Consider the following 24,317-nt stretch of genomic DNA (forward strand, 5'->3'; position numbering starts at 1 on the left):
GTGGGATTGGTGTGAAGTGATACTCTATCTTTATGGAAAATCAAATAAGCACTCAATGCATAATGCTTGCAGCACTGATGCATGTCTGGCTGAAGTAACTGCCACCAGAAACAAGGTCTTCCAGAACAGAAATTTCACATCACAGGTTGCAGCCAGCTCGAAGGGAGGTAGAGCCAAAGTTTGAAGCACCCTAGACAGAATCCATAATTCCACAGGTTGCCTAATGGGAGGTCTAGAATGAAAAATACCCTTCAAGAAGGTCTTACACAGATGAGAAGATATAATAGGAATTCCGTCTGAACCATCATGGAAATTGGAGATGGCAGCTAGATGCACCTGAATCGTGGATGCAGAAGCCTAGTTAAGGAAAAGATCGGTCAGGTATTGAAGAACCATAGCTACTGGAACAGAGACAGGATCCAGAGACAGCTCTTGTGCCCACAAGGAAAAGTGTTACCACTTGTCTTTATAAAGTTTTCTAGTAGAAGGTTTATGGGAGGCTAAAATAATATTTCGTACTGGGGAAGAGAGTGATTCAAGCCTGCTATTAACGGAAGTGGAGCAACCAAGCTGTCAGTTTGAATGTGGTCAGATTTGGAGACGACAACCCTTGGGGGTGAGAAATGAGATCCTGATGGAAGTCCAGGATCCAAGGAGGTTGGAGCAGGTTTGGCTGAAGGAAGGAGAACCAAACCTGTTGAGGCCAGAACGGAGCAATGAGACTCATTCTGCTTCTCAACTGAGTAGCTTTCCTTAAGACCAAGGGTATCAAGGGGATGGGAGGGTAAGCGTACAGGAGACCTGTGGGCCAATCGTGAGTCAGAGCATCCCTCGGGGACTCCCTGTGCGGAGGAAAGAGGGCAAAGTAGCTGCTGCACTTCGTATTGGAGGGGGAGGCAAACAGATCGCAGCAAGGCCGGCCCCAGCAGCTGAAAATTTCCTCCTCCACTCTCGGGTTAGGAGACCACTCATGAGGAAGCAGGATGCATCTGCTTAGCCTGTCTGCAATCACGTTGGAACTCCCCGGGATGTGAGTAGCAATCAGGAAACGGCTGGAAGCTATCGCCCACTGCCAAATTCTCATAGCTTCGTGGCAAAGGGGGTAAGACCTGGTCCCTCCCTGCTTGCTGATGTACCAGACCACAGACATGTTGTCGGACTGGATAGCAATCGGTCTGAGAGGAAGAAGAGGGTGGAGAGCTTGTTAGACCAGTAACACAGCTCTGAGCTTTAGAACGTTGATATGCAAGTCAACTTCTAGAGGAGACCATGTGCCTTGAACAGATTTTGCCTGAAAGTGGCCCCCCACCCTATCAGGGAAGCGTCCGTAGTCACCGTGGCATTGGGCTGAAGAGGTTGAAAGGGGCGACACCAAAGATTTTCGTCCATTCTCATCCACCAGAGGAGATCTTGTTTGCAGGGATCGGTGATGAGGAATAGTGCATTCAAGGGGTGATAATGGTGTATCGATTGAGTTTGAAGAAGCCACTGTAACAGACGCATATGAAGTCTGGCCAACGGAACAATGAGAATGGCTGCCGGCATAGAACCCTGAGCTTGCAGAACTTCCCTTGCAGAGTATCACTTGCACTTGTGTTCTTATTCTTAAGAGCCTGTGATGAGGAAGAGATAATAGGCCAAGCGGAGTGTTGAACACAGCCCCTATGAATTCCAGTAGTTACGAGGGCTGAAAGGTTTGATTTTTCCCAACTGATAGTAATGCCCAGAGACTTTGCCAGAGAGAGTGTAGTGAAGGGCCCTGGTCAGTAGATGCTTGGTGGGGGCGAAGAGGAGCCAATCGTCCAGATAAGGAAACACCTGGAATATGTACAGTCTCAAATGAGCTGTCACCACTGCTAGACATTTCGTGAACACTCTGGGGGTCGTCGACAGACCAAAAGACAGGGCTCTGAATTGAAAATGATTGGCTCCCAGCTGGAAGTGCAGACGTCTCCTGGAGCGTTTGTCCATTTTGATGTGGTAATACACATCCTGGAGATCTAGAGAGCACATCCACACACCCTCCCGAAGGAATGGAAGGATGGATTGAATAGTGACCATGCGGAACTTGGTCTGTATGACTGACTCATTCAAACGACTGAGATCCAGGATGGGCCTCCAGTCCCCCATCTTTTTTGGCATCAAAGAGAGTCTGGAGTAGAACCCTAATCTGCATTCATCTGGGGGGACCTGTTGGATGACTCACTTTAGAAGAAGCTTCTTGATTTCGGAAGCTGCCTCCTCCCTTTGACTGGGTGGTACATCGGGAAAGGAGAATTGAGGTCTTGAAGAGGATTTGAGGGGAATGTGATAGCCTCTGGTGATAATTCTCTACACCCATAGATCATTGGTAATGGAGGACCAGGCTGTTTGGTGCAGAGAGAAACATGCCCCGACTGCTTCCAGAGGAAAGCAATCAGGCAACGCTTCAGGAGTGCTGATAGGGTATACCAGAGAAAATCTCTGGAGCCCTGATTCTGGTAACCACCTCTGCCCCTAAAGGGGAGTCTTCCACTGTCAGATCCCCCTCTGCTTATGGAGTCCTCGCCACGTGCGGCATGAAAGAAACCTTGCGACTTCTTGTGTCACAACTTTCCACTCCTCTGGTTCCTGGAGAAGGAACGCTGAGGTTTGGAGAAGCGCAGGCCCACAGCAGACAAGGTCTTTCTATCCTGCTCGCACCTGGCCAAAGTATCCTTGACCTTAGAACCAAAGAGCACAGAGGGTTCCCGCTGAAAGCAACGGGCAAGGGGGCCTTGGACCCGAAGGATCCCCAGCAGGAGAATATGAAGGAGTCGAAGGAGGAAAAATCCCAACACCCAAAGCGGAACAGGGTCTGGAGATTCCTCTTGCAGTCAGTACCTGATCAACAAGACGAACAATGTCTATTTCGGAAATGCTCCTGGCAGACCTAACCGATATCCTGGAAGGGGATTCAGGCCGGTCCAGAAAGGGACTGTAGGCTTGTCCGGCAAATGGATCCACAGAAGATGAATACCTGGTCCATGGTAAGGAACTCAACGGAGCCGAGGATTCTGATTTGAACTGCGTAAACGGTAAGGTCAGCACCGAGAGGGGGCTGGGAGCCAAAGTCACAATCGGGGTAGTAGTCAAAATCGAATCCGAGGTCATCGGAGCCAGTATCTTTAAAGGTGAGGTCGGTGCTGAGGTGTCCAGAACCAGACTGGTCGTAACTGAAGTAATCAGCGGTTCAGTAGTTGGTGCCGAGCCCGGAACCAACAATTCAGACTTCCCGGAAACTGTGCTCGGCACCGAGGCAGCGAGCCAATGCTCAGAGGAAGATCTACAGGCCTTAGATTGATGGGTCTTGCCCCTGTCACCAGCCAGTGAAGAGGGGTCTGAGCGGGGACGCTTCTTGTCCTTGACTGGAGGGTTTAAGACCTCCGCAGAAATGGCCTCAGAGAAAGGAGAGGAAAGCAATCCTTTCAGAATCAATTTGTTGCGCCATTCATTCAACGTCCATTGACTAAAACTCGCACAAATATCACATGGGGGAGTCGCAGAAAGGTGCAAAATGCCCAAACAATAAAGGCATTGAAAATGCAAGTCGCTGTTCGGTAATTTACCACTGCACGAAGTGCAGTGTTTAAAACCTGAAGTACCCTTTTTCTCTGACATACTAGCACTCACTCAGACAAAAGGAGAGAGGGAGAGAAAGGCAAGACTACCAGCAATGGTATGAAGAATTACCACGAGGGTGGTAAAAAGTAAGGAAAGGCAAGAAAATACCAACAATGGTAAAAAAAGAAATACCTGTGGGTAGAGCTAGACTATGAGAAAGACACTAGTAGAAAGATTAGTGGAGAAATACACACTCTATACAAGTCAAAACTACTTAGCTGGAGAGCTCGGTGAAAACACTGCTATATGGCTGGGCGGCAAATGAGATCTGAGGTATGGGATGAAGGGCATTGTGGGTAGCAGTGTGGCTTGAGAGTTTGGTGTACTTTAGCCTGGTATTTGGCCGACTCTGTTCCAAGGGTTTGGAACCGTACCCATCAGTGAGGAATGGAAGAAGATTAACAACTTCAGATGCAATTTTTTTGAGGGGCAAAACAAAGGACAGAATCAGGGTCTGCATACCCAGCTGCTTTTAAAAAGTAAAATTAAGACATTCCCAGAAAAAAATAAACTGTCAACTGCAGCATGTTAAATCCTCTCTGAATCGGACCAGCAACATGGAGTAAAAGTAAACAATAGTTACAACAAAGCACGCAGACACAAGGTAAGGCTTTTCATGGTTTTATTTCATGTTTATTATTATTATTTGTATATTTATAAATGTTAAATCTGGCTGTGCACAAATTCAAACCCTACATGAATGGCAATAAAGAAAGGAGGACTTCAGTGCTAAATTGCTGAACATTTTCCTTCTTCCTTTGCAATTTAGATATAGGTAGGTGGAAAGTAAAATAATATTTTAACAGTTTAGCTTACTTTCATAGTCCCTTTATTTAAAAAAAAATCTCAGAAACACACATATACACACACATACACACACACAACAAAACCTTGCATATTAGTGTCATTAACGTGTTAAAAAGTGTGCAAAAATGACCTTAGACCTTCATTTGGAGGTACGGTCAGTTTCTGATTGGCATAAGACTCCACGCTTCCTTCCACTGCCACAGGCATCCTTATCATACGTTCTCTGCTTTGTTTCTGCCAAGCTCTGATGGAGGCTCTTACTTTTGCCTTACTGTCTTTGGTCCCTAACACAAGGAAACAAAGTGTATGTTGAGGGTAGGGGTAAAGATGTTAAGGCACAACTCTGGGCTCAAGTTCTGTACATTCTTGCTGAGGAGGGTCTTACTGTTCACTGACACACACTGAACAGTCACACTTATCTACCAGTCCACCTATCATTTTTATAAAACTTTTTCTTACAGTCTCTATGTTATGTTCTGGTTATTCTTAGACCAACTGATGTTATCCATGAAAATGTCAGTCTGTAGTCTACGTTCTGACACCTCCGGTGGTAATCAGTCCTTAATGCTTCTAAACACAATCACAGAAGGGTCCTAAGAAAAAAAGTCACACCTTTTCCATATAGCATTAGTGTGTGCCTCATAAGCAAATAAATCTCAGAACTTCTTTTTTTAATCTGGCAGTGTACAAATTAGTTATTCTGATAAACTCCTTCAAATGACAGCAATTCTTACCGACTCTTTCTGTCCTTTTAGACAGCAGAACACACAAATATATGGCCACATAATTCAGTATCATGGTTCTCGGCACAAGGAATATTCCATGGTCTTTTACAGCAGAATACAAGGTGACTGCACCTCTCACAAAATAAAACAAACCATGTGAAAGAGACAAAGTTGTAGATTTACATATTCTTACTACTGTGGCACATGAAAAAGTAAGTAGTATCTCATAGCTTTGGTAATACTGGGAGGAGGGGTGTACCTGAAATGTTTATTAAAAAGGTTTGGCTTACCTATACTGCATAAGGCACATTACAATGAATAAAAAGTCCAGTGGTCAACACAGATTTCTCATTTCATCTTGAAAGCAGTGCAATGCAAACAAATGTACCCTACATATGGCTGTTCTAGACATTTCTGACATAGTAATGTCAAATATGATGGATGCTTTTCTCAGAATACAACACCAACTACACTATGAAGGTGTGTGTTAGTACACACAAGAGTAGTTGGATATAACTCTGATTGAAAAAGAGAGGGAGTGTGGCAAAACAATGCATAGCCAGACCATATGATGTTCTTTAAAACAGTTGCTTGCCACTGTTGTAAAACTGGTAATCTCTCATGCTCATCTTCAGGTATTTGTTGGGGGAGAAGAAAAAAACACATGACATGTCCCAGCTGACAAACTTACTTTTGCTGACTCCAAGCACAAAGCATGCATCTTCACGTTCTTATTTTCACAGGCCTCATGTCAAGGCAGTTAAGGGCAATAACCTGAGGGACATGCCTGGCCATTGAAGGGCGTTGTTCCATTATACACCCCAATTCTGACTTGCTCTTAAGAAATACTTCAACAAAACTGGAGAATAATGTAGGCCACACAAAAAGTAATAATGTTCAGCACTCAACATCCCATGCACTTACTGGAAAAAGAGCTAACATTAAAAAAAAATGTGCAGCTCCTTCTCATTCAGCAGCTGATTCAGGTTATTTTGTCCTGCAGCAGTGAAATCTGCAGAGCACAACTATGAAAAATAAAAAAATCTTTCCTTTGATGAAAGGGAAACAAATGTCCCAACATACACTGCAGTTTTAAGTTTGACTGTAGTTAAAATAAGATGTCATCAAAACCTTTTTAGTTATGAACCTGCACAAACTATAGTTTAAATAAAAAGGTCCTGTAATAGAAACTCAAGACATCTGCAAGATGTCTTGTCTGTCCAAACTTGCCTTATAGCTTAGTACATCAATCCCCTTCCCAAAACAGCAGGAACACTGAAAAAGAAGTCTTTTCACAAAAAAAAAAAAAAAAAAACTCTCTCTCCACTAGACAGTGTTGACAGCTAAATGGTCAAAAGGTAATGATATACAAGTAAGTGCTTTCTGTGATAATTTTACCAGAAGTATTTAACTCAAATCTAAACTTAAAATGCAGAGATGTAACAATCACAATTTTCTTCAGTTATAGAAATCTGTGGAACATATGACAGCAGATTGTTGGGGGGCAGCTCTGAGTGATAACTTCCGCAGGACAGAACAGATTAGCACCTACTGCACTCTCCTGAGTTATACATATTTTTCTCCATGAAGAGATGCTGTTGAGCTACTGCGTTCCTTTGCAGGGAAAGGTCAGAACAAGATCCAGCAATGGTGACTCAGCGTGAATCTATAGCCCTCAGAAACAGTTCCATTGTCATAGCAAGCTGTGCAAACTCAGAAGTGCTTTAACAAGAAGAGAGGCTATTTGGAGAGTTTGCTGATGACTCTTATCAGGGCCCCATTCTCATCCTTCAGTCTTTGGTTGTCAGCTTTCAAATCTGTCAGAACCTGCAAGGAAAAAGGGAAATATTCAGTACAGAGAAACATAAATTTACTGACAGACACATGTATGCATGCAAACACATCAACATATATTTGTAGCAGTATGATGGCAATTTCATGCAGCTGGTGCTTGATAAATTTATTAGGGTCAGTGTAATGCAGTTATCATACCATGTGTGATACAAGTACTTTTTAAACACAAAAAATGCATATCTACTAATCATGTCTGATTAGTTACAGCTCTCAGGACTCATTTCAGTGATTTATTAACAAAACGTTTACTAAAAATATAATCACTCTCCAATAACAACTTCATCCACAGCAAGTTCCCATGGCAGTCAAAAATAACACTCACTGGGTGGATGGCAGTGAAAGTAATGCTGGATTGGAAGATAGCCCACTGCAGGATCCACATGTATAATCCATATACAGCAGTGGTCAAATTAGGGGATAGCTAATTAATTTATGATACGGATTTGGGATATTAAAGGAAACTACAGTACCAAGGAAAAGCAACACAAACATATGAAGGATACACAGACTCCACAGAGAAGGCACCCTAGCCAGGAATCAAACAGGAGAACCAAGCACTGTGAGCTATCACTTTTAGCCACTACACAGCTTTGCTGCCCATCTAACTTACAAAAAAAAAAAGTCTGTACAGAAAAGAAAAATTAAATAAATGTTTTGACTGTTAAGAATATGTGAGCATTTGTAAATTACTTGTTACTTTGTATATCGTTATATAGTACTTTGTAAATTACTGTTCTCATACCTGGGTCATGACTGAAAAAGGGTCAGTAGACCAGCTCATTCACCTGGTCAACAAAATGCAAATAAATAACATAAATAAATAAATAAATAAATAAATAACTAAATAAATTTATTACCAAACATATTGCAGCAACCAGCTATGTGGTGTAGAGGGATAAAGCCCTGACTACGGAAGAGGTGACAAGTTTAATTAGCATCTCAGGCATCTGTAGGTGCTGGCTGGGGAGGATAGGAGTGACTATCTGCTCACCCATCTTGGGGGAGGGAGGTGGCTTGACTTGTCACATAGGATAACTCCAAGCAGGAACCCTGGGTGTTACCCAGTGGAGACTGAGCCAGCCGAGCTTGCACATACATGGTGCATAGCACCAATAAGGTAAGGCGAATACAACAGGTGGATGCAGCTTCCCTTCAGGGGACTGCAATACTGTCTTCAGCAGAGCTACACAGTCATTGCTGCCAATGGGAAAATAAGAGGCCCCCCACTCCACATCCTAGATCATCAAGCTGGCCCATTCTCTACCACCCAAACCTCAATGGGAGGGCAGAGCTGACTGGGACTCTCTAGCTAGAATGAATGGGCTGTACAGCTCCCTCCCAAGCCCATGAATGCTTTGCTAGCATGGCCCTACAACAAATTGACAACTGGGTATCAGCTATGAAACCATTTGGCAAGATCTGAAAGGCAGCAGAAAAGAAACAATGTAGAAACCAAACAACAAGGTTTCAAACAGGATGCGGTAAAGGCCATTAAAACACTTAAAATATTTAATTATGAAAAAGCATCAGAAAAAAAATCAGGCGATAATTTTATGAAGGAAAAATACCAGCACTCATTTTCTTTGGAAGGTATTTTAGGAATTACATAGTTTTTTTTTTTTGCTATACTGTTTCATCCTGCAGCATCCAGTGTTGCACATCCATCACTGGATCACCCAACTTCTCCTTTCCTCCAGATTTCTCCGATGCAAGATGGGGGCCATCATGGAAATGGGGGTCCAGCCATCACCTTTAGCCGAGTTGGAGGGTTATTTCTTATGACCTGCCCACTAGTTCTCTTCCCTATCCATGGTCCTTTGGTATGTCCCTTTGGGGCAGTCATGTAATGAGCATATACTGATGTATCGCTCCCTCCTCTGCAGAAGCAAAGGCCCTCCCAATTCCCCTATTCTGAACACACTCCACTATCACTTCTCAATATCTACTAGGAACCAAATACAGGAAATGCCAGTAAGAATCCCATACCCATCAGATGGAATTACCCACCCCATGCTCTAAGTCACCCGAGCTGGAAATCAAACCTGGGTTGACTAGGCTGTAGTCATGGTTTTATTCCTCTAGGCCACTGAAGCAGCAAAGGATTTATGCAGATTTGCCATGAAACATATCTGTTAACTCATGCACTGCCTTATTACTTAATTTAATTTTTAACCAGGTAAGTAGGTTGATCCAAGAACTCTTTTCAGCTATGATCTGGGCCATAAGTGCACATTAATATAATGCAATTGACAAACCAGTTAATTATCTATGGAATAATATTTTAATCTTGGCAACAGATTTTTGACTCCTTTAACTTATAAAATATGCAAACAATGCATGTTAACATAGTTTGATGTGAAAACAGAAAGTTGTTAGATACAATGCACAAAGTAATAAAATTAAAATAAATGAATACTGTATATGACAACAGTTGAAACTTTCAGAAAAGGTTCATATTAGCTCATTCCCTCCAGTACAGCTCTTGTGTGTGTCTGTGTACCTTTGACACCCAGTGGGTGTGGTTTGAGCATTTAAAAATAATGAAATTATCACCTTACAGTTCTAACAAATACTCACTGACAGAGGTCAAATATCAATACAATTGTACTTGTCATCATGTATGCTTCAAGATAAAATATTCTGATACCTTGTATGTAGCATGGTTTTGGAATTATTAATGCAAATATGAACAAGCAATATTTGACGCCTAGAGGCGCAATAGGAGGTCACTGCACACTCGGCTGTAATGAGTTAGAGCATGATGACTACAAATTAAAGGAAACTGCTACCTTAAAGCTGAAAACGTACATTTGTTTTATTGTATTCCCTATGATTTTTGTGATATAAGGTTATTCGACCAGAGGCCATGTGTGCCTTACCACTAACCACCCTCAGGGTCTAACAACCTTTTCAAGGAGGACAAGACCTGTTAGTTCCTAGAGTGAATTTTAGGGCATACATCCATTTATCTAAGCTATTTTGAAAGTAAGGCCTGTTAATTCTCTTAGTGAATTTGAGGGTGTCCATCCAATTTGTCTAAGCTATGCTTAAAGGCCAGCATGCAGTCACATTGCTTGAAATGCAAGGGGAATCTATACTTGAACAAAGGGAAGAACTGGCTAATGAACCATTCTCTCCATTTAGTCTTGTTTATTACCCGATGTAAATTGAAGTCTCTTGTTCTAGTGTTGTCTACACTATCTGATATACTGAGAAAGAGGAGGTCTGGAATAATAGTCCCTGTCAGCACAAAAGCAAGGCACAGTTCTCCCCTCAGGAATGTGCAATGACACAGAGTACAGGAACAGTGATTCCAGCATTTCCTGATCATTAAGATTTTTGAAGCCTGAGATCCTTTCTGTGTGGCACCTCTGTGATTTTTCAAGTTTTTTATGTGTATAATGAGATACATGTAAAAGGGTGAATTATATGTCTAGCCAGAGTACAGGAGAGCAATAACTTCCTTGGTTTTAGATGACAAGTTTTTTGTGATTAATTACGAGATACAGAAAAAATTCCTGACTACAGTTGCTACATGGTGATTAAAGGAGTGGAAACCATCAACCCAGGTGTCAATGGCCCTGATCACAGACCCACAGATGAATGGGGTGACACTGATAATACAAGTGTTATGAAATCTGTTGTTGTCCAAAGGAGATTATACTGCACTGCCTAACAATTATTGTAGCCCTTTTTTCAGTGCACTAGGCATTAAAAAGAAGTTATGTACTCACCACAGCATTCCATGTTAGTAGTCCATCTTGCCCTTCATTCTTACATATGGGTTCGGAGCTGATCCTCGGCTCTGACTTGGCCGATTACAAAGCTCAAAGTCTCTCAATTGACTCAATGCAAGGTAGGTATCCCATAGTGCACTGTAAGAATCCCCAGATCTTGTTTGCTGCTGTCTAAAAAAGTGATGGAAGGTATTTCCACACGGAACAACAAAGATGAAAGGTCTCCACCCTACAGAAGATAGACACTATCTTGTTTCCAGATCCTCCAAGGATACATGGATGGGGGTAGGTGGGTGGGTTCGTAAGAATGAAGGGCGAGATGGACTATAAACATGGAACGTTATGGAGAGTACATAACTTCTTTATGTTCTGTAGTCCTATCTCGCCTTCATTCTTACATATGGGACAACGTCCCTAGCACCTTTTTCTCGGGTGGCTCACAGGAATATACTCCTAAGAACCGTGGAACCAAAGGAGGCTCTACTCCTTCAAGCTAAATTCAATTTGTAATGAGTAATAAAGGTATGAGGGGTAGCCCAAGTTGCTGCTGCACATATACTGTCAATTGGGACTCTGGCTTGAAAGGCAGCAGATGTGGATACAGATCTGATAGAATGAGCCTTAAGTTTAAACAAGAGTTCTTTGCCATTGGAGGAGTAAATAAACGATATACAATTTGAAATCCAATTTGATAATGTTATCTTAGAGACTGGTATACCTTTTCCAGTCTCAGAAAAACACATGAACAATTAGTCTGATCTTCTAAGCTCCTTGGTTCTATGCAGATAAAAGCTTAACTGTCTGTGAACATCAAGCTGATGAAACTTATATTCTGTTCTGTTTGAATGATTAGGAAAAAGACTGACAGTTCAATAGTTTGATTCATATTAGACTGAGAGCAAACCTTGGGGATGAAGGATGGATTTGTATGAAGGGAAACTCTGTCTCTATGAAAGATCAAGTAAGCAGGCTTGACTGACGGTGCTTGTAACCCTGACACTCTCCTGGCGGATATAATGGCTACTAGAAAAATGGTCTTCCATGAAAGGAACTTTAATTCACAAGTATGTGCGGGTTCAAAAGGTGGGGAAGTAAGTTTGGACAGAACAAAATTTAGATCCCAGGGAGAGGCAGGTTCCTGAAAGGGATGTCTCAGCAAGGTAGTGCCTTTTAAAAATTATTTACACAATCTGTGAGCCATAATAATAGGTTCATGTTGTCGCAAATTAAAATTGGAGATCGCTGCCAATTGAACTTTGATTGTAGCAGCAGCTGATCCCTGATGAAAAACTTTGGTTAGGAATTCTAACACCAAGGGAATGGAGGCTGTGTAAGGATCTATGTTTTTTTCTCGTGCCCAGATAGAAAATCTTTTCCATTTGCTAGCATATAATTTTCTCGCAGAAGGCTTGTGAGAAGACTTGAGGATATGTGTAACTGCAGGGGGGAAATCATGAAGCCTGGCTAAGGATGGAAGTGGAGCAGTCACTCTTGTCAAGTTGAGGGTGTGGAGACCAGGGTGGAAAGTGCCTGATGTGTCAGATGATCTGGTACTGGGTCCAGAGTCCATGGATCGTCCAGAAGGTGAGGCCCGAGAAAAGAGAACCAAATCTGACAAGGCCAGTAAGGAGTGATAAGAATCATTCTGCTTCTCAAGGTCTTTGCTTTCTGAATCACTTTCGATATTAGTGGAAAGAGAGGGAATGCATAAAGATGTTCTGAGGGCCAATTGTGAACAAGTGCGGCTCTCGGAGTCTCCCCCGGGGGAGGGGATAAGGGAGAAGTAACTGCTGCATTTGGTATTGATTGGGCTGGCAAACAGATTGCAGCAAGGCTGTCCCCATTTGCAGAAAATCTGTTCCATGACTTTCTGATTCAGAGACCACTCGTGAGGCATCAAGATTGCCCTGCTGAGCTTGTCAGCTATCACACTGGTTGTCCCTGGGATATGCGTTGCAACTAGAAAGCGTTGGGAAGATATCGCCCACTGCCAAACACAAAGAGCCTCTCGACATAGGGGGTAGGATCTGGTTCCTCCTTGTTTGTTTATATACCATACCACTGACATATTGTCTGATTGGATTGCTATTGTCCCTAGAGGAAGAAAGTCATGAAGTGCTTGCAATGCTAGTAGCACTGCTCTCATCTCTAGGACACTGATATGCAAGTGAGCCTTGTGTTCTTGCCAAGTGCCTTGGACTGTCCTGCCTACATAATGCCCCCCCCACCCTATCTAGGGGGCATCCGTGGTCACAGTAGCAATGGGTTGGCCAGGAATGAATGATGTCCCTATCGTTAGTTGATTGGACTGAATCCACCAACAACGGTCCTTTTTGCAAGATTCTGTTATCAAAATAGGATGAGACAGAGGCAGTTGTTGAAGAAGCCACTGGGAAAAGAGTAGCCATTGAAGGATTCTCATATGTAGTCTGGCTAGTGGAACTAGAGTTGCAGTAGAGGCCATGGTTCCTAGAAGTTTGAGCACTATCTTGGCTTTGACTTTGTGTTGGGGAAGTAGACTGTATATCTGTCTTCTTAGATTTTGTATTGTGTCAGCAGGAAGGCAAGCCATCATGGCGACTGTGTCTATTTCTGTGCCTATAAAAGTCACATATTGAGAGGGCAACAAGGCAGACTTTTCCCAATTTATAGTAATCCTTAGCTGAGTGCAGACTTGGATGGTTGAATCCTTGGTTTATAGAAGTAGGTGTCTGTTGGTGGCAGTCAGGAGACAGTTGTCCAGGTACAGGAAATACTTGGAACCCAAGACGTCTCAAGTGAGCCGTTACTACCACCATGCATTTGGTGAATACCCTGCGGACTGTGGTGAGACCAAAGGGCAGAGCAGGAAATTGATAATGACTGGCTCCCAGCTGGAAGCGTAAATGACTCCTCGATGCTCTGTCCATTTTTATGTGGAAGTACGCATCTTGGAGGTCTATGGAGCACATCCAATTGTCTTTCCCTAACAAAGGGAGTATAGACTGCAGTGTTACCATTTGGAACTTGGATTTCTTCACTGATTCGTTTAATTTGCCGAGATCCAGAATGGGCCTCCAGTCCCCTGTTCATTTTGGCACTAAAAAGAATCTGGAGTAAGTTCCAAATCCTATCTGGTCTGCGGGGACAGTTTGGATGACTCTCTTTTGAAGCAACTTTTGGACTGCTATAGTTGCTTGATCCCTGCGATTGGGTGGAACATCTGGGATTTTCTTGGTGGGAATGAGGTGGAAAAGAGAAGGGTATTGAATATCCTCTGGAAATTATTCTTTGCACCCACTTGTCTTGGGTGATGCTGTACCAGGCTTCTGGATACAAAGATAAGCGACCTCCGGACTGGCTCCAGAGAAGTGCAGTCAGGCCCCACTTCAGGAGCACTGATAGGGATGTCCACAAAAGGAATCGCGGCCACCCTGATTTTGCAGATTCCCCTTACCTCTAGGGCGACGTCTACCATTACTTCCTCCTCCTCTGCCTCTGAATGAGGAATTACCTTGTGTGTCTAGGAAAAAAACTCAGATTTCTTGAACCACATTTTCCCTCCTCTCTGACCATTAGGATATGGTCTAGAAAGGAAGGAAAAACATACTCCCACCGCAGAGAGAGTTTTACCTTCCTGCCCACACCTGGTGGGTGCATCTTTTACCTTTGGTCCAAACAGAGAGGAACCGTCAATGGAGGCGTTGGTAAATGTAAATTTGAAGGGCTCCGCAAAGTTACATAAACGCATCCAGGGGTGTCTCTTAAGGGAAACTCCTGAATCTGCTGCCCTGCTCGCTCCATCTGCTGCATAAGATATCAGCCTCATGGAGGAGTTAACAATGGAGTTTAAGGTGGACAACTGAGCAGTAACCTTCTCAGGGACTCCTTCAGCTAATGTACCTTGGAGAGCATCTTCTAGCTCCTTTAGGAGATCTCTTTGAAGCCTAGGAAAAATGGGTGAGGTAATTCAGCGATCTGACTGTAAACACAGCTGAAGAGAAGATATGCCTCCCATATCTATCCATCATTCGAGTCTCCTTGTTCGGTGGATGGACAGATGAGGAAGGTTCCGCTAGTTTCTTCTTTGTGGCTGCTGCCACCACCATGGCATCTACAGGCACACCTTTCATCAAAAACCCTCTCTCTTTGGGGGCTGAAAGAAATTTGTTGGGCCTTCTGGGGAGTGGTTACACGGCATCAGGAGTTTCCCACACCTTTCAACTGATGAGATCCAAGAACTCATCGAAAGGTGGAGACACCCAAGAGGCTGAAGGTTGAGACCCGAAAGCCTTAAGGTACACGGACTCCTCATCAGAAGGGGTGACAGTGGGCCAGCTGCCTCTCTGTTTCAGGATCTCTAGGATATCTACAAAGATGATATCATCAGAGGACAACCTATGGAACTCTTCTGACTTCTCGAGGTCAGTGTCAGAGGTGATGGACTCATCAGGGGAGTCTACATGCTTCCTCTTGCAAGTTCTCTTCTGAGGAGGCTCCTCAGAAGGGTATTCTGGGGAGGTCTCAGAAGACTGGGCACCACCCAATGGGGGCTCATGAGACTGCGGGTCTCTGCTGTCAAGAGAGAGATGGTGCTGGGACAGAGGTCGGAGCTTGAGGGGGAAGAGCATCGGTACCCTTGTGTGGAGCTGAAGACCTAGACAGCACCCTCCTCATCATCTCGAAGGCAGATCTCTCTGGCTCAGAGGACACCTCCGGTTCCGAGGAAGTGGAAGCAGCCCTCGGCTCCAAAGCAATTGGCTCAGAGACAGATGTAGGATCCAAGCTCAACCTAGCCGAAGCACTGAGAGGTAGGCTCAGAACCGAAGAAGTCCAGGTCCAAGCTTCCCTGTCGGGGCTGAATGGTGAGCTTCGGCTCCTAGACACCAAGGATGGCACCAAAGGTGTCGGAATGGAACTCGGCTCCAAGACAGACACGAGAGGTGCTGGAACCAAAGGTTCCACAACAAGTGGCACAGATAGCTCTGGCTCCGAAGGACCAAGACAGCTTGGAGGAGGAACAGAAGTAGGGAGTATAGCCTTAGATGGCTCCGGAACTGAATGGGTCAGAGCCAGCAACAAATTACCTAGTGCCGACGACTTCAAGAGTCTAAGCAGTACTCTCTCGATATCCTCTTCAGAAAGACTCTTGGAGGATCTGGAAGACAAGGTACGTGACCCAGATCTCTGCAAAATCAGAGATCTGAGAGTTGGGGAGACCGGTAATAATTCTCTAGACTGGCTCCGAGGTAAATGTTCAGTAGTCGGCTGCGAAAAACATGGGGCCGACACTGGAGTGTCGATATCGATAGCCTCGACTGGCTCCGAGGACAGTGGAGCCAAAGAGGTAGAAGGTTTGTCCAATTTTGAGATTTTTTGTGGAGGTCCAGACAAAACAGTTGGTGTGGGAGAATGTCTCTTGGCTGACTTGGCCTTCTCTTTTTTAGAAGAGGGAGACCTGGAATGTGATGATGAAGAGCTGGCTAAATCCTCCTCAAAGGAAGGCTTAAGGAGACCTTTCAGGATCAATTTGTTCTTCCTTTCCTGGAGAACCCGAGAACTGAAGGAGTGACAAAAGGAACACGTCTCCTGAAGATGTATGGCACCTAGATAATAAACACAATTATTATGTCCGTCAGTCAGTGACACTTTTTGAGAGCATTTGAGACACTTTTTAAAACCCAAAGGTTTAGGATCCTTAGACTCCTTAGACATATTGTCACAAACACAGGAGGGAAAGCAGGAAAAGAGTACAAGGTCCTCTGACTTAAACGGGCCTAGCCCTGCAAGAAGCACTGCACACAAGGAAAAAACAACAGAGGACTATGTCCTCTAACTTAAACAGGCCTAGCCCTGCTCAAGAACACACAAAGACAAGCAAAAAACAGAAGACTAGGTCCTCTAACTTAAACGGGCCTAGCCCTGCTGAGGAAACAACACTAGAGAAAGGTTAATAGAGGACTAGGTCCTCTAACTTAAACAGACCTAGCCATAAACAGAGGGAAGGTATGTCAAGAATTCGCTAAAAGAATTGCAATAATTCAACAACACGCTAACTAACTCGCTAATAATAATTAATAAAAGAACACTGCACACAGCTATCAATGTATACTACTATTCTAGTCAAAAAATACAAGATTAGAAAAAGTCCTAACCCAAACATGGACCTACGCTAAGACATGTAAATATAGCAAAAAACTACTGCACCAGGTAAGGGATATCACTCAGAGGAGAAAAAGGCCTGCGGAAGCGACGGCCAACAAGTTTTCAAACACAACTTTACAAAATTTCAAAACACAATGCTAAATTACTATCTATAACAACAACTAAGCTATTTATACTAAGCTACTACTATTATGAAAAAATGATCACTATAAACAAGAATAATGAAGAAAAATCCAACTTAGCCACGGCCATGAAAGAGAGCACTTCTGAACTCGTAGACGTGCCAAACGAGATCTGGAGATTCTTACTAGTGCACTATGGGATACCTACCTTGCCACATGCCAACTGAGAGACTATGAGCTTTGTAATCGGCTCCGAACCCATATGTAAGAATGAAGGCGAGATATATCCACTGTGGGGTTAACATGGGTAAATTTTGAGACTGTGTCATACAATTGTAAAAGTTTTTTTTTTTTTTTTAAGTCTCAAAAAGGGTGACATAAGTTACCAGAGAGTGGATGTTCTGAGGGTAACTGTAAATGGCTGGTGGTCTGACTCAACAAATGAGGGGCCTACTTGGGCAGGAAACATGAAAGGGCCATGTTTGTGAGAACTAGGTCCAGGATATTACCACTTCTGGTGGGATTTCAGACAGTTTAATCACAGGAATTTTCATTAACCCAATCTAAAGAAATGCTGTGTTTGTCCAGTGTTAGAAGTGTAAGTATGCCACTCTACAGAGGGAGTATCTGAAGCCACAGAGAACTAAATAACAATGTCTTATAAGGATATTTTCAAGAAATGCTAGGAAGTTTTCATGACCTTGTAAGGTCACAGATGACATCAGTGATGTTGAAATTCTGACTTAACTATTGTGAGAAGAAGTTCACTGAGCTCACTAAGAGGATCATGGGGTACCACTCAGGAATAGGACTAAATCCAACGAAAGCAGATACACCTCTGCCAGTACTAGTGGGCTTAAAGATGTGATAAGCACAGAGTCCCAGCAAGGATGAGGTGCTTTCATTGCATTTGAACCACATCTCGGTGACTAAACAAATGTGGACTTGTAAAAGTACCTCCAAATAGGTCAGTTTGTCATGAAGACTCCTGCCATTGAGAAGGGCTACATTACTGGTTGTCCAATTTATGATTTGATTTGTTGGGTTGGTACAATCATTGGAGGAACTTTGTCTAAAAAAGGCACAACAGGAGCAGCAAATACTTTGACCAGTATGCAGAAACCCTTAAACAAGGGTTGCAGACCATCCTTTCCATAGCAAGTGGAACTGTCAATCATCTTGTCCCAGGCAGATGCATACTGGATACCTCAGCCAATTACTGAATGCAATTATCTTTTCCTTTAATCTAGGCAATTCATAGGTTCATAGGTAAGTACTAGGCTATCTGCCCTAGGGCATTTATAAGCCTAGCCAAAATGTGTTGGCTTTCGCCACCCTTTTAGACTAGATTCCTGAGCCTCTGTCCAGCAGGGCCATAAAAGTGATCCCAGGAGTAAATTTATGATTTTCCATCCACTCATCGAGATTTCTCTTGAAGAGGGTCAGCGAGGGGCTCTGCCTAACATGAACCGGGATTCTATTCCAGAGCGAGGGAAGCCTCTGGGATATGAATCTATCCCTCCAGCATGTCCTATTTATTGTTGTGCTGAGTTTTAAATCCATGCAGCGTGTAGCTCTAATGGATCTGGCTTTCTTGAGGTGGAGCATGTCCATCAATTCCGGGTTAGACATGGCCTTGTACATCAGGCAGAGATTGCCTCTGAGCAGGCGGTAAGCAACTGAGTAGAGCTGGAGTTTCTTTAGTCGAGCTGCATAGAGCACCTGTTTGAGGCCCATGATCCTCTTGGTGAGGTACTTTTGAGGTCTCTCCAGCTGTTGCAGGTGTCGGGTAAGATACATCCCAAATGGGGCATTGTACTCAATTAAGGACCTGATGAGCTATGAGTAGAGGGGTACAGTGACCTCTCTTGATCTAGATGTGAACCCTTTTGTGAATAAGTGAGCTATATAGAAGGTTTTTCTAACCACTTTGGCAATGTGATTGTCAAAGGAGAGGTTACTATCTACTTGGGTCCCCAGATCCCTAATTACTTCTTCCGTACTTAGTGGATTACCTCCTATGTGGTAGTTTGTGGGCACTTTGTTTTTCCCAAAGGGGATGACTATGCACTTTTTGGCATTTAGCTTGAGGCCATGGTTCTGACACCAGGTATCCGCCTCCGTAAGACCCTTCTGGAGGAGGCTTGTGTCAGCCGGAGAGTCGATTATGGCTCCCAGCTTGCAATCATCTGCGAACTTGGTCAGCCACAGTCCTCCCATGCTTGCCTGTACCTCAGAGAAGTATATACCGAACAAGAGGGGTCCCAGGACTGAGCCCTGTGGGATGCCACTTGTAACCGGTTTAGAGTCAGACATGGCACCCGCAACTCTGACCATGTGAGTTCTATCTCTGAGCCAGTTTGCAACCCATGTTATGACATATGGGTTGATATTTAAGCTGGTAAGCTTATTTATGATGCCAGAGTAGGGTACTGTGTTGAAGGCCTTTGTGAGGTCCAGGTAGGCTGTGTGGACTACCTTTCCCTCATCTACGGCTTTGGTAGCTATTTTAAAAAAGTCAACTAGGTTTAGGAGGCAAGATCTGCCTTTAACAAAGCCGAATTGGGTAGGGTCCAGTGTCTGGAGGTTCCCAATGTCTTTGTTTATGAGATCCATGATGATGTGCTCCATAGCCTTGCAGACCAGGCTAGTCAGGCTTATACGGCGGTAGTTCCTGGGATCTGTTCTGGCGCCACCTTTGTGGAGCGGGATTACTGTTGCTGTATGCCATTCTTTGGGTACATAACCTGTGGTAAGGCTGAGTTGGAACAGTGAGTTTATGTGAGGGTTTAGTTCTTTTTGGAGCTCATGTAAGACGCAGCCCGGGATACCATCCGGTCCCATTGATGCTGTGTTTTTTACTTTGGAAAGGGCTGCTTTCACCTGTGTGTCTGTGATGTCTGGGGGACTGCATTCTTCTGGGAAAGACACAGGCCCTTTTGGGGGGGAATGGGGGGGTAAAGTTTGCACTGAACCTGTCCGCCAGGATGTTGGCAATGTCAGTGGGTTCAGTGTATTTTGTGCCATTTTGCACCAGTTCAGAGCAGATCTGAGAGTTGCCACCCAGATTCTTGACGTAGCTAAAGAACGCCTTGTGATTATCTTTAGAGTCTTTGGCAATTTTTCTTTCGAAGCTAATCTTTGATGATTTTATGATGGAGCGAAGTTTCTTGCTAATACTGATCAGGGATGCCTTCCCTTTTTGGGATTTTGCCCTATCATGTAATAGTTTCCTCCTTCTGTTGTATAGCTTATTTATGGCCGGGGTCCACCAGACTAGTCTCCTGTTTTTGGAGGAGGGAGTTTTGGTTTTACTTGGGATGGCACGATCCATGCATTCCTGTAGGTGCTCACAGAGTGCATTTGTAAAGGATTCGGCGGTTTGGATAGCATTTTCCATTTGCCTGGGGGCTTAGAAACTTTCCACCTCGGTCTTGAGAAGTGTGAAGTTTGCTTTTGAGAGATTTTTCACAGTGGTTTCCTTGGCTGGGGGTGGGGTCGGGATGTGGATGTCCATTGTGATTAGTTTGTGGTCTGATCTTACCAACAAGGGGTTTACCTCTGGTGTGGAACAATGATCCCCCATGTTGGTGAAGACCAGGTCCAATATGTTGTCCCCTCTTGTGGGAGTGGTGACCAGTTGTTCCATGGCGTTTGAATTTATAAACTCCAGGAACCGTTGGGCAAATGAGTTGGAACTTGAGTAGTTTTCCCAGTCAATGTTTGGGTAGTTGAAATCCCCCAATATCATGGTGTTTGGTGAGACCTTCATATTCTCCAATGTTCTAAGGAACGCCGAGGTGGGGTCCTGAGACAAGGTGGGTGATCTGTAGCAGGCTACAAACTGAAAATCAGTTTTGCCCACTGTTAGTTGCACATGGATGCCTCGTGCAGTGCCACTAACCTGGAGATGTGGGTATCCTTGATGAAGATGGATACTCTCCCACCTTTAGTATTTTGGTTCGAGTTCTAGGGCCGAAAAGTATGGTATGAGATGAATCCTGGTAGTGCTGGGGTGCTCTCTGAAGCCTTGAACCAGGTTTCTGTTACTGCACAGATATCGATTTTCTCCATACTGAGGAGTGCCTCGAGTGCGTGAAAGGAGGATACCACTCAAAATGTGAGTCTTACGATTGACTGAAGCATGTGCAACAAGTTCCATTAATCCTTCTACATGTCTTTCATGACCGATCTCTCACACTCTGGCATGGACTATGATCCTGTCATATCTTGACATTCTATATATTAACATGTCAGAAACACCCAAGTATTTTTTTTTTACTACATTTTAATTTTTATACCCAAAAAAGCAGTCTTGGAGACTGTCATAACAATATGACTGCCCTCATCTCAGAATGCAATTTGTGTTTACAGTGGATATAAAAAGTGTATACACCCCTGTTAAAATGCTACTTTTTTGTGATATAAAAACGAGACCACAATAAATAATTTCAAAACTTTTCCCACCTTTAATGTGACCTATAACTTGTACAATTCAATTGAAAAACAAATCTGCTAGGGGAAAAATATAAAAAATAAAAAATGTACAATAAGCTGGTTGCATAAGTGTGTACACCTTAAACTAATACTTTGTTGAAGCACCTTTTGATGTAATTTCAGCAGTCTTCTTGGGTACACACCTGCCATCATCAATTAGAGACTCTGATTAATCCCAAACAAAGTTCAGCTGTCCTAGTAGGATTTTCCGGACTTTACTCAGTTGCCTGCTACAGCAAAAGCCATGGTTCGCAGAGAGCTTACAAAGCATCAAAGGGATCTCATTGTTGAAAGCTTTCAGTCAGAAGGGTACAAAAATTTTCTACAGCATTGGACATACCATGGAACACAGTGAAGACAGTCATCAAAAAGTGGAGAAAATACAGGACAACAGTGACGTTACAAAGAATCGGACGTCCCTCCAAAGCTGATGAAAAGACAAGACGAAAACTGGTCAGAAAGGCTGCTGAGACCTACAGCAACACTGAAGGAGCTGCAGGAATTTCTGGCATGTACTGGTTGTGTACATGTGACAACAATCTCCCATATTCTCCATATGTCTGGGCTATGGGGTAGGGTTGCAAGACGGAAGTCTTTTCTTACAAAAACATCCATGCCCAGCTAAAATTTGCAAAACAATACATCAAGTCTCCCAAAGGCATGCGGGAAAATGTGTTATGGTCTGATGAGACCAAGGTTGAACTTTTTGACCACAATCCCAAAAGGTATGTTTGGCACAAAAACAACACTTTGCATCACCAAAAGAACACCATCCCCACAGTGAAGCATGGTGGTGGCAGTATCATGCTTTGGGGTTGCTTTTCTTCAGCTGGAACTGAGGCTTTAGTCAAGGTGGAGGGAATTATGAACAGTTCCAAATACTAGTCACTTTGGTCCAAAACCTTCAGGCATCTGCTAGAAAGCTGAATATGAAGAGGAATTTCACCTTTCAACATGACAATGACTCCAACCATACATCCAAATCAACAAAAGAATGGCTTCACCAGAAAAAAATTAAAGTTTTGGAATGGCCCAGCCAGAGACCAGACCTAAATCCAATAGAAAATCTGTGCGGTGACCTGAAGACGGCTGTGCACAAGAGATGCCCTCGCAATCTGACAGATTTGGAGCACTTTTGCAAGAAAGAGTGGGCTAATATTGCCAAGTCAAGAGGTGCCACACTGACAGACTCCTACCCAAGAAGACTGAATGCTGTAATTAAATCAAAAGGTGCTTCAACAAAGTATTAGTTTAAGGGTGTGCACACTTATGCAACCAGCTTATTGTATTTTTTTTATTTTTTTATATTTTTCCCCGAACAGATTTGTTTGTTTTTCAATTGAATTGAACAGGTTATAGGCCACATTAAAAGTGGGAAAAGTTCTGAAATGATTTATTGTAGTCTCATTTTTATATCACAAAAACCTTGCATTTTAACAGTGATGTGTACATATTTTATATCCACTGTATATAAAATGAAACAGTGTAGACATCTTAAAATAAAGGTCCTTTCCTGCCTTTTAGTTACAGTGATAATGCCATGAGTCTGTGGTTTCTAAAATGGTCTGTGAATGCAGTGCTTGTGCTGCATTTTAAATGAATTACTTTGACCTTGTCGCCTCACAGTAAGACGTTGTCCTGTTCGATTCTCAGCTAAAGCGTCTTCTGTGTGAAGACATGCATGAATGGGAGTACCTTCGTTGAAGGTTGTGCGTCAGAGCTGGCAACTCGGTACGTAAAAATCTACTGCCAATCATTAGCAGACCGGAGTTCCGCTGTGGCGACCCCTAATCGGGAAAAGCCGAAAGATACAACTTTGACCTTTACTTGCCACGTGCTGATAAGAACATTTCTGTGTCCTTTTACGTGTTCTTCAATATGAAACAGGTAAAAAAGCAAGGTTTTTCTTAAAGGAAAACTCCACCTTAGAACTAATAAAACATTTTTTCACTCTATCTTTGTTTTCTGAGCTTTTTCAACACCTCAAAGTCAATCTATTTCTTATAAAATTTTAATGTTTTGTACAAAATGGCTGCCAATGTGGCTTGACATATCAATATGATCTTGTTTTTTCAAGCCTTTCTCTTTCCCATAATTCATTTCAAGTCTGATTTATATGGATTATGCTAGATATAAGGCAGTAGTGGTGCATTACCACACCACTGATATATAATAGGATTAGTGCCAGTCACTGTCATCTTATATACCCTTCTGTAACAGGACCGCTTGTTTTATTTCTTGAATAGCCCTCATTTGTGTGCGTGTCTCAGGGTTTGTTTTACAGTACATTGAAATGTTATACAGCTACAACCAAAAAATAGCTAAATTGCAGGCCTCTGTTCAGAGTATCTTTTTATAGTCTAAGATGAACTGAGAGTCTCCTCACCCCACACTTTTCCCTCAGGTGTCAACACTGTCAATGCTCTGAAGGATCCTGCAGTTTCATGTTATTAAGAGACGGCTGCTACTGGAACAGAAAGGATTTGAAAATAATTTTGTCCCCAGTGCCAGCAATGGAAAGATTTTTTTATTTTCATTCATTCTTTACAAATAAATGAAAATACTTAGACTTCCTTTTCCTAATGTTTTAATGAAAGGGAATGTAGCACATATAAAATAACTGTCAGATGCATATCATGGTTGCTGTCAATTGTTACATTTCCTTTGTTGAGCAGAAAATGCTCATGGTACTCCACTTGGGTAAGGACCGACTTATAGTCAGTGGAAGATGTCTCTTCCAAGGTTCCATGCACCAGTTATGCATCCTTCTCTGACAGGATGTTACAAGA

At 43.2% G+C, this 24,317-nt stretch overlaps 1 protein-coding gene across 1 annotated transcript in view; it reads right to left on the bottom strand.

Annotated features, from left to right (window-relative positions):
* Positions 1-4,247: 4,247 nt before the first annotated feature.
* The window catches only part of LOC122791483 (protein phosphatase 1 regulatory subunit 12A-like), a 1,771,856-nt gene continuing 1,751,786 nt past the window's right edge, over positions 4,248-24,317 (bottom strand). The window contains exon 25 of the mRNA XM_044059226.1: positions 4,248-7,001. Within this exon, the coding sequence (XP_043915161.1) occupies positions 6,915-7,001 (87 nt within the window). The 3' untranslated portion in view covers positions 4,248-6,914. The remainder of the gene's footprint in view (positions 7,002-24,317) is intronic.

The sequence above is a fragment of the Protopterus annectens genome, chromosome 17.part0, assembly GCF_019279795.1.
Source record: "Protopterus annectens isolate FY-2018-M chromosome 17.part0, PAN1.0, whole genome shotgun sequence".
Classification (NCBI taxonomy): Eukaryota; Metazoa; Chordata; order Ceratodontiformes; family Protopteridae; genus Protopterus; species Protopterus annectens.